General features: G+C 57.4%; 1 protein-coding gene across 1 annotated transcript in view; it reads left to right on the top strand.

The window, feature by feature from the left end:
* The window catches only part of SAFB2 (scaffold attachment factor B2), a 32,568-nt gene extending 19,731 nt beyond the window's left edge, over positions 1–12,837 (top strand). The window contains exons 12-21 of the mRNA XM_079116296.1: positions 1,341–1,471; positions 2,445–2,536; positions 5,022–5,158; positions 6,864–7,157; positions 7,946–8,086; positions 9,223–9,265; positions 10,197–10,327; positions 12,043–12,155; positions 12,228–12,294; positions 12,527–12,837. Coding sequence (XP_078972422.1) covers positions 1,341–1,471; positions 2,445–2,536; positions 5,022–5,158; positions 6,864–7,157; positions 7,946–8,086; positions 9,223–9,265; positions 10,197–10,327; positions 12,043–12,155; positions 12,228–12,294; positions 12,527–12,677 — 1,300 coding nt within the window. The 3' untranslated portion in view covers positions 12,678–12,837. The remainder of the gene's footprint in view (positions 1–1,340; positions 1,472–2,444; positions 2,537–5,021; positions 5,159–6,863; positions 7,158–7,945; positions 8,087–9,222; positions 9,266–10,196; positions 10,328–12,042; positions 12,156–12,227; positions 12,295–12,526) is intronic.
* The last annotated feature ends 426 nt before the right edge of the window (positions 12,838–13,263 follow it).

The following is a 13,263-nucleotide window of genomic DNA, read 5'->3' as shown; positions in this document are numbered from 1 at the left end:
GTCACCCCGGTGAAATAGAGGGACTTTACAAAGACAAGTCTGGTCTTGGACGTGGAGTGGTTTTGTGTAATTGAGTCCCTCTACCCAGGAGCATGTTCGCTGCGTGTCCCCCCAGGGTCCTATCTCCCATACTGTCACCTTGACTGGCTTGGTGTGGCCAGCCTGTCCCTTGCTGCCTAGGCACCTTGAGGTGCAGAGCCAGTGGGGCGGGGAGGCTCCTTGGTATTCACTGTGTGGAGTGCCTCGGTCAGAAGGCCATGGGACAGCACAGGACAGCTGCTGTGGAGAGTCGACAGCAGTTGAGCAGATCTGTGTGTCCACGCAGATTCATCCTCCAAACAGACCATGGGGGGAAAGGCATGTGCTGCAGCCAGGCTGCCGGGTGCAGCTCCTTTGTGCCAGTCCCCAGCGCCTGGCAGAGCTGCTGTGTGTGCACACCCACAGGAGATGGGCCGGGTGACAGGAGAGTCGGTGGGGGGTGGGGAGGGAGAGACAGAGGCGATAGGACCAGCGGTTCACAGTTCACGCTACTTCAGCTGAATTTGCCTGAGATTCCTTTTCAAAACAAGGACCAGTATGTCAACAAACCATTTACGGTAGTCCAGGTACACGCCATTTTTCACTGTGCTAGGTTTTCTCAGAATGTGCATCGTATTATAAAAAGATAGCCTTGTGCTGCAGAGTTAGGAGAGAGGAGTGGGAAAGGAGCAGGGTTGGTGGACATTCCTGCCTGGACCTGGCCTGTGGCTGGTGTTTGGTAAGCATGCTCTTTACACCCTGGAGCTAGAATCGCCCAGTGCTGGAGAATGGGGAGACAAGTTTGAATGGCTGGGTGGCTCGTTCACAGCGCGGAGTGAGGTGCCTCTGACGATGTGATGCAGTCACATTGATTGACACCTAATGTGCCATTTCAATTCTCCAAAAGTATGCGGGGCCCCCCTGTCCTGGGTGAGTGGCTGCTGTCCTGGGCAGTGGGGACTTCACGTCCTCGTATATTCCTTCCTGTGTGAGAAACATCACACGTTGGTGTGGAGCACTCTCGGGTACCTGGGAGTTCCATGTGTGATGGCGCATCTGTCTAATGCCGGCGTGTGTGATGTTTTGGAGAAATAACCTCCGAGTCTCTAGTTTTGTTTTGCACACTCGTAAGGTAGCAGGTGTTGGAAGCGGGAATAGAGCTGTGTCCAAAGAACATTCTTTCTGTGGTTTCCCATCCTTTCCCTCACTCCAAGCTGTCGGGTGACGTGGCCATCTGAGTGCGAGAATGAAGCCGGGTGGGGGGTGGGGGACAGGGTCACTCCTCTTAGGAACTCGTGCTTGATAACCATGTTTTTAAATAGAACTGTAATCAAGAAGGAAGAGAAGATTGAGAAGAAGGAGGAAAAGAAGCCCGAAGACATTAAAAAGGAAGAAAAAGACCAAGATGAGCTGAAACCAGCCCCAACGAATCGGTCTAGAGTCACCAAATCAGGTGATTAGCATCTTTTCAGAGCTCGTGAAGAGAGGCAGCCTGACAAGAACCTGGGTGTAGGGTGTGTCCGTGCTCGGCTGCGTTTTATTCTGAAAGCCATTAAGCAGCAGCCTTAGGAAGGCAGTGGCTTGCCGGGTTTCTGTGCCACGGCAGAAGTCCAGGAGCTAAGCAAGAGTTTGGGCACACCGGCTAGCCTGGGTGTGCAGGAGGGCATTCTCCTGGTTCCTTGCAGTGGATTGCGAGCATGTGATGCGGTTTCCCCTGCATTTACGTCAGAGCCAGAGACTGAGGATCATAGAGAAAAGGGGCTGGCTGCGGACTGTGCGCCTGTATCCCAGGTGCCCCAGAGAGTGAGGCAGGAGGGTGCTTTGGGACCTTTGGGACCAGTAGTATGGCTAACCTGGGTAACATGTCAAGATGAAACATTCCCCCCACACCCCCCAAAAGCAGAGAACAACCAGAACCTCACACGCATTGGAGCAGCTGTACGTGGAAGGTGCTGCTCCTTGTCATTTTATGAGAGTCATCACACCCTGCACCCTCATCTGTGATACTCTCAGCATGCTTTGTGGTAAAAAATAAACCACCCAAAAGGAATCAGAAACAAGGCCTGATCGGCTGGAACCCCGGTGTGACAGATGTGACGTAGATGTGATGTAGAGCCCCGGCGTTAGATCTCAAGTGTCTGGGTAGTTCACCAGCCACCTCACCAGGAACCAGTCTTGAATGTCGCAGTGAAAGCCTGGGTGGTCCCGCTGCTGGGACAGCCTGCTCCGCAGGTGCTCCCTCAGGACATCAGCGGCTGGTGCCGAGCCCAGGACCTGGCTTCCACAGAGCCGGGGCGCGTAACGGGTGGGGATGTGAAGGGGATCTGCCGGCACCACGAGGACTTGACCAAGCGGTGGTAGGAAGTCCCTTGACTAAGACCCTGTGAAGCCGGGAGTGTTGACAGGTTGCTGTTTTCTTCCTGCAGGAAGCCGAGGAATGGAACGGACAGTCGTGATGGATAAGTCGAAAGGAGAGCCTGTCATTAGTGTGAAAACCACAAGCAGGTCAAAAGAGAGAGTGAGTATGACTTCTGCCCTCCTGGGTTTGACGGGCTACAGTCGCTGGCCCCACCCCAGGGAGGCAGCGCTTTCTCCATTTAAATTTGTGAACACCTCTTGGAAGCACTCGGAGCTTCCGAGGACTCTGCTAATAGACGCAGAGTCTGTTGTCGCACTTTCTTGACGCCTCTTCCCCATGTTGGCTTTCTTGAGAGTGCTGGCCCTGGCTGGTCCGTGTCAGGTTGCACTTGTCTCCTGGATGGGTGCGCAATCCCAGGCAGCCGTGTGCCTTTGGGCAGAGCAGGCCAGACCCAGCCTTGTGTCGCAGGCAGGACCAACTTGAGTTTAGTAGTTTTCCTTTGTTGGTTTCTAGTCTTGTGTGAAACTGATCAGAAGAAAAGTCGAGCCTGGCCTCCAGCTGAGCCCCTCTCCATGTCAGCTAAGGGGCTGGCCAGGCAGGGGGCTCCTCTCTAGGCTTTTCTGCTAAAGCAGAGCCTCTGCTTCTCAGCCAGGGGTTCTGGCTATGCGTGACTGAGGAAGCGGGGCTCTGGCCTTGCGTGTAGGGGCAGCAGGTGGCAAGACCGCATTTGAAAATGCCCCTGGGGCCTGTGGCACACACCTGTAACCCAGTGACTCGGGAGTCCGAGGCAGGAGGATCCGAGGCGCTCAGCAACTCAGCGAGTACAGTGGTTGAGTGCCCCTGAGTTCAATCCCCAGCACCCACATAAAAAGAAGGAAAAGAAAGAACAAAAACTGACACTGGGGCTGGGGTGTGGCTCACTGGTGGCGTGGGAGTCTAGCGTGTGCCAGGCATCCTGATTCCCAGCCCAGCACTGCACAAAGAAGGACAAGTAAACATTTGTGTTCCATTAAGCAGGGGTTCCTGGAGTTTCTAAGGTCCTCGTCACATGGACTACACGGAAATTGTAAAATGCAGAGAAATCTCGGGGAGGGGGCCCTGTGGTCTTACCACCCAAAAGAGCTGATGCTAAAACAGTAAGCGCGGATGGTACACAGTCCATGAGGGCATCCAGCTGGCGTCAGGAGGTCCAGTGGGCAAGCGGCAGCCGCCGTGAGGCCTGGCACGAGCCCGCCCCAAGGCCTCATGCACATACCACGTGGGCAGTGTGCACACCATGGAACCGTGATCGGAGGCCTGCTGGGAGTAGCCGGTGTGCCCCTTAGCAGTGCACGTAATGTCACTTGAAAATCCTGCAGTGCTGAAGCATGCGGTTGAGTTTCTCTTTTAAAAGTATTTTTATTTTGAAATAAAGTGCCATTCAGAAAGGTGATGGAGATGATTGGCTAGGTGCGGACCGCACACCAGGACGGCCTGTGCCCCAGCCCTCTGCAGCGCCTCCCTGCAGCATGGCCCTCCCTGCTGCTGCAGGGTGCATGGGTGTGCCGAGCTGTTGGCCCGTCCCAGGCGCAGGGAGTCCCTGTTTGTCCTCATGACAGTGCTGTCCTGTGTCTCTTCCCCATCCTCTTCCACCTGTCTTTTCCGTGTGTTGGAATAACTGACTTTCACCTTTGCCTCTTTATTGCTTTGTCTTTTTTTCTCCTCTTGTGAGCTAATGAAGTCATTCAGGAGCATTTTTAAAATACAGTCGCCCAGGCCCCTGCCCAGGCGATGTGAGTCTGTCAGCAGGAGGCCCCAGAGTCCATGTTGATCCAGAGCCTCCAGGGACAGTGACACAGGCCGGGATGGGACAGGCCGTGGAGGATCTCAGAAGTGGGAATCAGGCACCTCAGAATTTCATTTTATCCCAGCAGTAGGGTTTCGTGGGCGTCGGCCGTCGGTATTTTGTGCCTTACGGGAGCACGTTCTGCACTAAAGCACCCCAGCGTGTTCTCCTGTGAGGCTGCCTCTGCCCCAGGCTGCCGAGTAACCTGGCTGTGCAAGCAGCTGGTTTCGCCTGAACCCACTGAAGCCCACAGGCCGCGCTTGGCCTTGGGTGGCCATGTTCTGCAGCTCCAGGAGGCCTGGTTTTGCTCTAGATTGTGAGTGCTGGACTCTGCTCTGCCAGAAAAGCTCCCTGGGGGTTTTCTGAGGTTTCGGCCAGCGTTTCTCTCCCGCTAATGCCCTTCATTCACCATCTGAAAGCAAGCTTCTGGCTTAAGCGGCAAAACTCAGACTTGGAGCGAGGCAGCCTGTGCCCAGCCCTCTGGTTTGGAGACACAGCCTTCCACGTGAACCACACGGGACCAAAGACTTAGTCTAGTCCAGATGTGTGTCTTCCATTTCCATGTGTCTGTCGTGATCGCTTTTCAGAAGGTCCGTTAACGTCGGTGTTGTAGCTGGTGCGGGATGCCCGTACGCGCCGTGGGTGCCGTGCTGTCTGTGCGTGGCTCTCCATCACGGTGCTCGGCTGGTTGGCCTGTCTCCTCGAGCTCTCACCATTTCTTCATGGAGCTCTGTGAAGCCTGAGGTTAGAGTTGCCTGTAGCCCCCGCTTCGCTGCAGGCGCTTTTTTCTAACGTCCACACACCCATTTTGGTAAACAGAGCTCCAAGAGTCAGGACCGCAAGTCGGAAAGCAAAGAGAAGAGAGACATCTTGTCATTCGATAAAATCAAAGAACAGCGGGAGCGGGAGCGCCAGAGACAGCGGGAGCGAGAGATCCGCGAGACGGAGAGGCGGCGGTGAGTGGGCGCTGCGCTGCAGGCTCCTCTGGGCGGCGCCCTTTCTCCCCATCTGACCCAGCAGGCAAGGCTGAGCACTCGCTCACAGGGACACCCAGGTCTGCCAGTGTTCTCCCCCAGAGCAGCTGGACCTCGGCCGGTGTAGGACGGCTCACCCCAACATGGCCGTGATCGCTCAGTCCTGTGGCGGGCCCCTCGGTCTTTCCTGCGGGAACCCTCTTTGTAAATAAGACCAACCGCCTGCTGCCTCACATCGGTGGCCATTTTCCTGTGGCCCAGTTTCAGCTTTGCCAGAGAAGGAGGCTCCCAGCGGTGGCGCCCCCGCCACAGCCCAGCTCTCCTCCCTTTGCTGAGGAGTTGGTGTCTGGCAGGGCCTTTTAGTGGTGGGGCTGGGGATCTAGCCCAGAGCTCCACCCCCCGCCAGAGTTCTGAAGTATGCTTATCTTTGCCACTTGGACCTTCTGCTACTTCACATGGGAGGTCAGAGTTCCTGTCCTTTCTCAGATCCTGCTCACAGAGGCATGTAGTGTTGGGAAGCTTCCCCGTGGGCTGTCTGCTTCCTGGAATGAGGGAGCTCCTTCCCTCCATGTTAGTGGCTTGGGAGTCAGCATAGTGGGGTGTGCCAGGTGCTTCTGGTGCATGTCCTTTCCAGGCCAGTGAGGAGCAGGGACCCCTCTGACCTGAAGCAGCCTGGCTGTGGGGTCTGCCCTGGGCCCTTCGCTCCCACCCAGCCCCCAAGCCTGTATTTTTCCAGAGGGATAGTCCTGAATAAGCATGGCCTCGAGGGAGGGACAGGGGCTTGAGGTCAGCTGCCAGAGTGTTGCCCTGAGACAAGGAATCAGAAACATCTGTCACCCCTCAGGAGGCAGCTGTAAACGCTTGGGACCAGACGTGTTTTGGATTTTTTTAGATTTTGTAATATTTATATGAACTTATCGAGATACCTTGGGCATAAGGCCCAAGTCTAAACACATGGACTAAGGATACTTTTATATGCTACCTTGAGCAGCTTAAGTTTTTTAGTTGTTGATGAATCTTTATTTTTATGTGGTGCTGAGGATCAAACGCAGTGCCCCACACATTCTAGGCAAACACTCTGCCACAACTCTAGCCCTAGAGTAGCTTTTTGACTGACTCGTCACCAGGTCCAGGTGGAATCTTCCACTTTGTGATGTCAGGTTGACCCTCAGAAAATTGTAATTTGGGAAGATTTTGAATTTTTTGGTTGGGGGTGGTTACCAGGCACTGAACCCAGCGGCACTCGACCACTGAGCCACATCCCCAGCCCTATTTTGTATTTTATTTAGAGATGGGGCCTCACTGAGTTGCTTAGGGCCTCACTAACTTCCTGAGGCTGGCTTTGAACTCGATCCTCCTGTCTCAGCCTCCTGAGGTGCTGGGATTGTGGGCATGCCCCCCAATGGATTTTGGACTTTGGACTGGAGTTGCTCAGCCTGTGCAGGCATTGCTGCAGAGTTTCTGTGTGCCCAGCAGCTGCCCACTCAGGAGACCTTGCTGTGTGTGGCAGTGGGCCCCTGCAGTCGTCCTGGCTTCCTCTTGGTGCCTCTGAGCCCAGTCTTGCTGGTCTTGACCCCAGCTCCTCTGCGCCCTGGCCATGGCTCGGGTGAGGACAAGCTGGGTTGGTTTCTGCTGACCCACGGTTGGCCAGCTTCATCGGAGGCCCACTTGGTGTCCCCGTCCACAGGGAGCGGGAGCAGCGGGAGCGGGAGCAGCGGCTGGAGGCCTTCCACGAGCGCAAGGAGAAGGCACGGCTGCAGCGCGAGCGCTTGCAGCTCGAGTGCCAGCGGCAGCGGCTGGAGCGCGAGCGCATGGAGCGGGAGCGGCTGGAGCGCGAGCGCATGCGCGTGGAGCGCGAGCGCAGGAAGGAGCAGGAGCGCATCCACCGCGAGCGCGAGGAGCTGCGGCGCCAGCAGGAGCAGCTGCGCTACGAGCAGGAGCGGCGGCCAGCCCTGCGGCGACCCTACGACCTGGACAGCAGGTGAGCCAGGCCCACTGCTCTCGCCCTAGTGCGCCACCCCGGGCTCTGCGAACCTGTTCTTTCCGCAGTTAGGCTTTCAGAGGATCTCGGTGGCTGCTTGTTACTGGATTCAGGATGCTCGTCCTCTGGGGATTCCATTGTTTGTCCTTTGAGTTGGCCCCACATCTACCAGGCCAAGGTTGGCCAGGGCCATTTTGTCTGCCGTGCCCTGCAGACAGGCAGAGAGGCCCCGTGGAAGAGGAAATTGCTTTCAGTGCTGAAAGTAGGGTTATTGGTCTCCAGCTTCTCACAGCCACTTAGTTGACAGTCACCCATCACCTACTCCCCAGGAGCCTAGTTTTCTGGTAAGAACCAGGAAGAAGATAATTGAATGCCTTCCTGAACTTTATGTAGCTCACTATCACCTGATCTGATTGCTTTGCTTTCAGAAAACCCAGTGGGAGGCTTGCTTTCCTGTGGAAGGCAGTAGGTAAAGCATAGCAGCTAGGACACCATTCTAGAAGGATTGTGTTCCACTTTACTTGCAGTTGAGCCCATGCAGGGACCAAGGCGTTAACAGCCTGGGGTACAGTTGGCGCACAGCCGTCCCCTCCTCCGCACGTGCCTCCCGGCAGTCTGGGGTCTTACTTTATCCAGTCAAAGCAGCGGGCCTGAGTCAGGAGAGATCAGCCCTGCGGGGTGCTGAGGTGACCCTGGGTTGGAGAACGAGCTCCCTCGCACCACCTGCTCCTTTTGTCCTTGTTCTCTTTTGTAATTAAAATTTGTACTCTTTCTAAAATAAACCCCAGGAGAGATGATGCCTACTGGCCAGAAGGAAAGCGTGTGGCCTTGGAGGACAGGTACCGCGCCGACTTCCCCCGGCCAGATCATCGCTTCCACGACTTTGACCACCGAGACCGAGGCCAGTACCAGGACCACGCTGCTGACAGGTCAGCAGCCTCCAGCCAGCTGCATTCCCATCCTGTGTAGGGACCAGACCTCGTCCCTGCTTTTAAGGCTTGTTCACCTCTAGTGTCACGGTGGCTGCCTGGACCCTCCGTAAAGAGCTCCAGCAGGCGGTTGGGGTTATGGTCATGTGTGTGTCCTCAGACTGCTGAGCAGGAAGGCATCCTGAGTTCATTTTATCCACTGTCCTCTTTCCACAGAGAGGATGCGCATGACCCCAGGCAGCGTTCTGGGCCTCACACCAGCCTGTCAGGGTGGGGTATGGTCAGCATGGCCAGGTTCTGGGGTGACATCTTCCTGGGTAGACACGATCCCTTTTCCACGGAACACAGTCCCCTCCAGGTTGCTGGGGAGAGCAGGATCATCCTATTGAGTATCAGAGGGTGTCATTAGGGAAATAAGGGGTTTGGGACTCGCTGGGCAGTAGAGGTTCCCCACCAGTGAGTGGCAAAGAGAAGAGCCCGAGCATGCAACTCTCCTTGGCCCACTCCCTTTCAGGGTGTGAGTGGGGCTTTTAGCCAGGGTCTCCCTGCTATACCGTTCTGGTTTTCCTGTTTTGCTAGTCCCTTTCATGAGCGTATGTGTAGCTGATTAAAATGGCAGCAGGTCATTAAAACTGCCAGCACTGCAGAGAAAGGTGGGCCTGGGTTCTCCGCGTAAGTCCCACCTGACTTCTCTGCCCCTGGACTGTGTGCCAGAGCCACGTCACCACCTTTGAGCTCTTGGGAAACAGAAGGAGTCAAACGGGGATGGGCATAGGGCAGGAGAAGCCACGTGTCTGATTCCCAGCTGGATGGCACAAGTCACAGGCATGGGTCAAAGGAGAGGCTGGGGCTCACCTGAGGCTGCCAGGCCCGAGGTCAGCGAGGCCTCGCTGCGAGTCGGCTCTTGAGACTCCCTCTCTTCAGGCTTCCATTTAGTAAGATCCTGATTCCGACCTTCTCGGGAAGCTGCTTCATCCCCCTCTGGGGCACAGCGTTCGCCCTGGGAAACCCAGGCCTGTGAATTACAGTCTTGTGCAGTGAGGTGGACCATGCGCCCCTGTTGGAGGACTCTGGCGTGGCCAGTAGTGTGTCCATCCTACCAGCTGCTGACTGACCGAGATCTGTTTCTCTTGCAGGAGGGAGGGGTCCAGGCCAGTGATGGGAGAGCGGGACGGCCAGGTAAGTGGGTCCTGCCTGCCCTGGGCCTGGGCCTGTGGCTAGCGTTTCCTACTAGGCGGAGTTCGCAAGAACGGCAGTCTGGGCAGCTGTTAGAAGTGCAAGCGTTTGATTGTTTTTTTGTTAGCAAGTCCCCACACGCAGTCAGCTGTGCAGGGCTGCAGTCAGGCACAGGGGCCTTGCCTGGCATCTCAGTGCCTTGGGAGGCTGGCTGAGCAGGCGTAGGACAGGTGGGAAGCCAGCCTGGGCAGCTTAAGAACTTTTCTTGTCTTGACATAGTGGGCGCCTCAGACATCTCAGGTGGTGGCTAGCAGCTGGTTAGGGCATCATTCGGCTGTATCTTGGGGAGGGGCCCTCTGATTCCGCTAGAGTGCAGACCATGCAGGTGGCCCCTGAGTGTCTGGTTTTGTGTGGGCACCTGTGACAGGTGTGAGCTCAGGAGAGAACCACCACTGAGGGGCAGGGATGGGCATCAGAATACTGGCCCTCTGAAGCAGGTGTATTTCCTGAGAAAACATGATGCCGATCTCTCTGGTGTCTTTGCTCAGCCAGGGGCAGAATGGCAGTGCAGCCTCTGCCTCAGGTGGCAGGCCGAAAGAGGCCCCTTGATAGTGCCAGGCGCCAGGGGGGCTATCCTTAGCGAGGAGGAGGCGCCTCTGAGGGCTGGTGTCCTCAGTGGGACTTCCAGGCAACTGGGCCTCTGCCGACATTGCCTTGCACACCTTCTGCGGGGTGACACTGCAGTACCAGCCCAGGCGGGGGTGACAAAGCTGTCGGGGAGGGAGGAGGGGCCTCGGAGCTGTGGGAGCTCCGTCCCTGGCTCCAGGCTGCTCCTGGCTGCACCCCACTGCTCCCCTGGAACCCGCAGGGGGACAGGCCCTCCAGGAGGTGGAAGGGCATGGCCAGAGCCTCACCGTCCCCCTGTGCCTTCTAGCATTACTCCGACGACCGCCACGGCCACGGAGGACCCCCGGAGCGCCACGGCCGGGACTCACGTGACGGCTGGGGGGGCTACGGCTCTGACAAGAGGCTGAACGAAGGCCGGGGTCTCCCACCTCCCCCGAGGTGAGCAGTGGGCTTCTCAGACCAGACTCGGGGTGGCAGGTCTACCTTGGGCCAGCCAGCTGCACCGCAGGCCTCTTCTGAAGGAGAGCTTGAGGGCGCGACCTGGCCTGGGTCCTTCCTCTCGTCCCAGGCGGGCGGCTCAGGGTCTTTGTGAGGGAACCTGGACAACAGGTGTGGGCCCTCCCCAGCAGGGGCACTTAGGTGCTCATTGTGGCTCCTGTCATTGCTGCAGTGGCCCCTGGGGTTCCTGGCCAGCTCACCTCTGTCCTCTGGACTGGCCATGTGCAGTGCCTGGTGGCAGCACTGTCCTTGGGCAGTGACTTATGTCCTGGATTTATCCCCTGCGTGAGGTGGGGCTCTCAGCACAGCTGTCGGGTGCTGTACAGGGCAGGTGGCCTGGGCTCCTTTCCTGTCCCCGTCCCTCCTGGCACCATTGCCGGGGACTCTTCCTTTTCGCAGGGCTTTTGCTGGTGTTCAAGGACACCAGAAGTACCTACCCCCTGCAGGTGGCACAGATTGCAGCCACAGTCTGATAAGCTAATGGAACATGTTCTCTTCCAAGCGACCTACTTAGAACCTGATCCCTCAGTGTCGCCTCATCTAAAAAGCCTGTAGGACATTTCAGTGGGAGAGCAGTCCTCAGCATCGATCGCAGTGGGCAGCAGCTGGCACCTGGGGCAGGATGTGCACCCTGAGGCCCACTGCCCAGGATCTCCAGCCCGAGGCTGGAGTGCCCAGGAGCCCCTGGCGACTCCTGGTACCGGGATGTTAACCTTTGGTTTCTGCCTGAAGCTTTCTTTAAGCAGCTGTACTGGGGGGAGTCACAAGCCGTGCAGTTGACCCACTGACAGTGCACGGCCTCGTGACTATTAGTGTGTTTGGGGTGGACGAGCTTCGGACTGTGTTCCATTTAGAGCCTCTCCTTCAGCCCCAAGCAGAGCCCTAGGGGCAGCTGCAGCCTTGCTCCTGGCTCTTCTCGCCGAGGATGACGGGGCTAGGTTCTCCACATGTTGCTCCTGTTCATGGCCGAGTGTCCTCTTGTATTATGGTCGCTGTGTCTGGTTTGTGCCTAGTCAGTGACCATGACTGTTGGGTCACTTCCCACCGTTGGCACCATGGGCCATGCTGCTGCGTGGGTGCAGGTATTTTTATTGGAGTGGCCTCCATTCTCTTGGGTGGCTGCCGAGGCGTGGGGTTGCTGGCTTATGTGGCAGGCCTGTGCTTAAAGCCCACTTTGTCCCGTCATCCCAGACGTGGGACACCTATGAAAACTTAAGTGTAGCGTGTAGTGTGTATTTACAGCTGTATGATAACAGTGATTAAGGGTACGATTACTTCATAATAATGTTAATTAGTGTGATGATACATACACGCTCTAGAGTATGATTTCCAACCTGTTTGAATGCATCTGTGTCAGTTTTGTTCAAATGTTAAGGAATTGGAAGCTCGGCATTTGCAGGCCTTTGGGGAGCCCTGAGGGCGCTGCCGGTGTCGCCCTCCCTTGCCAGAACTGGGCCACCCGCCTTCTAGGGCTCATGTGCCTTCTCCCTGGTGGCTCCCGGAGCTGGACCCCTCACGTGCTCTCTGCTGTTCGTACCTTTGGGGAGGTGTTACTTGTGGCCATTTGCCCGTCTCTCTGGAGCGCGGGGCCTGCCTCTTCCCCAGGTGACTGCAGACGTGTCGGGACAGCTGTGTGTGTTTCTGTTTTGGCAAAGGGGTGGACGAGACTGGGCAGAGCACAACCCGCGGCTGGAGGAACATCAGGTCCGGGCCTGGCAGGGTGCCGTGGATGCTGGCGCAGTGGGCCGGGAGAATGCGCGGTGGCCAGGTACTCCAGGGAGAGGCGGCGTCTGGGGCCAGAGGCCATGCACCAGTGTCCACAGCGTGTCTTCTCTTGCAGGTGCTGAGAGGGGCCTGTCTGGAGCCTCGGGGCCAGGGCACGCAGCAGGCCGGGGCGGCGTGGCTGGGTAAGGAGCGCGCTCCCGGGCCACCCTGCCATCCCTATGCTCGCCTCCCCGGGTTTGCGTGTTTGATCAACTTGCTGGGTTGGGTGTTATGAAAACAAAACAAAAGCAGCTGGTCAAGTGTCACTCAGCCACCCCAGAGCAATGTGTAGTGACCAGTGGTCTGGCTCACCTGGAAAGAAAGAAGCTGTGCTGCGGGGAGCCAGAGCTCAGGGACCTCTGGCTTTGTTCCTAGGCGAGGCGGCTTCACGCATGCTGGACATTCCCAGGGCCACGTGGTGCCCGGCAGCGGGCTGGATGGTGGTGGAGTAGCCAGCCAGGACCGGGCCAGCAGGGTCCCCCATCCCCACCCCCACCCATACCCCCACTTCACCCGACGCTACTGAGGCCCCGCAGCACGAGCTTGCAGGTAGGCAGAGGCACCGGGAGCCGCAGGGCCTTTGAAGAAGCACTCTGCCACCCTGTCGCAGCCACACAACGTGAACTGTTTTTTGGTTGTTTTTTTTTTTAATAAACGTGCTCTTGTCCTCCGTCCGTAGACAGGTTTCTGTAACGAGCATTCCACTTCCATTAATAAACATTTCTGGTCCCCACTCGCGCACCGTGCCTTGATATGTCCGCCTAGCGGGGCAGGCACTGGCCTTCCATGGCCTGCCTCCCTCACCGCCTTCTGGACTCTCAGGGCTGCCTTGGAGTGGGCGTCCACATCCCTGCTCGGCAGGGACGGGAGCAGCAGCCAGAGCAGGAGTGGGCCCAGAAGTCGGGCCCAGACCTCGGAGCTGGCAGTGCTGGGGTCGGAGTCGGGCATACTTCATGGGCTGGGGTTGCGCCCTGAGGCGCTCAAACCAGGCCTGGCCCTGCGCCCATCTCTTCACCTCCAGATGGAGGCAGCGGTGCCCTGTGGGGCCTGGCCGTGGGATGGGGGTGGAGTGGGCCCTGCTCACTCCTGCAGTGGACCCAGCCTTGGCCACT

The sequence above is a fragment of the Sciurus vulgaris genome, assembly GCF_902686455.1.
Source record: "Sciurus vulgaris genome assembly, chromosome: 16".
Lineage (NCBI taxonomy): Eukaryota > Metazoa > Chordata > Mammalia > Rodentia > Sciuridae > Sciurus > Sciurus vulgaris.
Note: the sequence above shows the minus strand (reverse complement) of the source record. Positions and strands in the feature narration are given on the sequence as shown.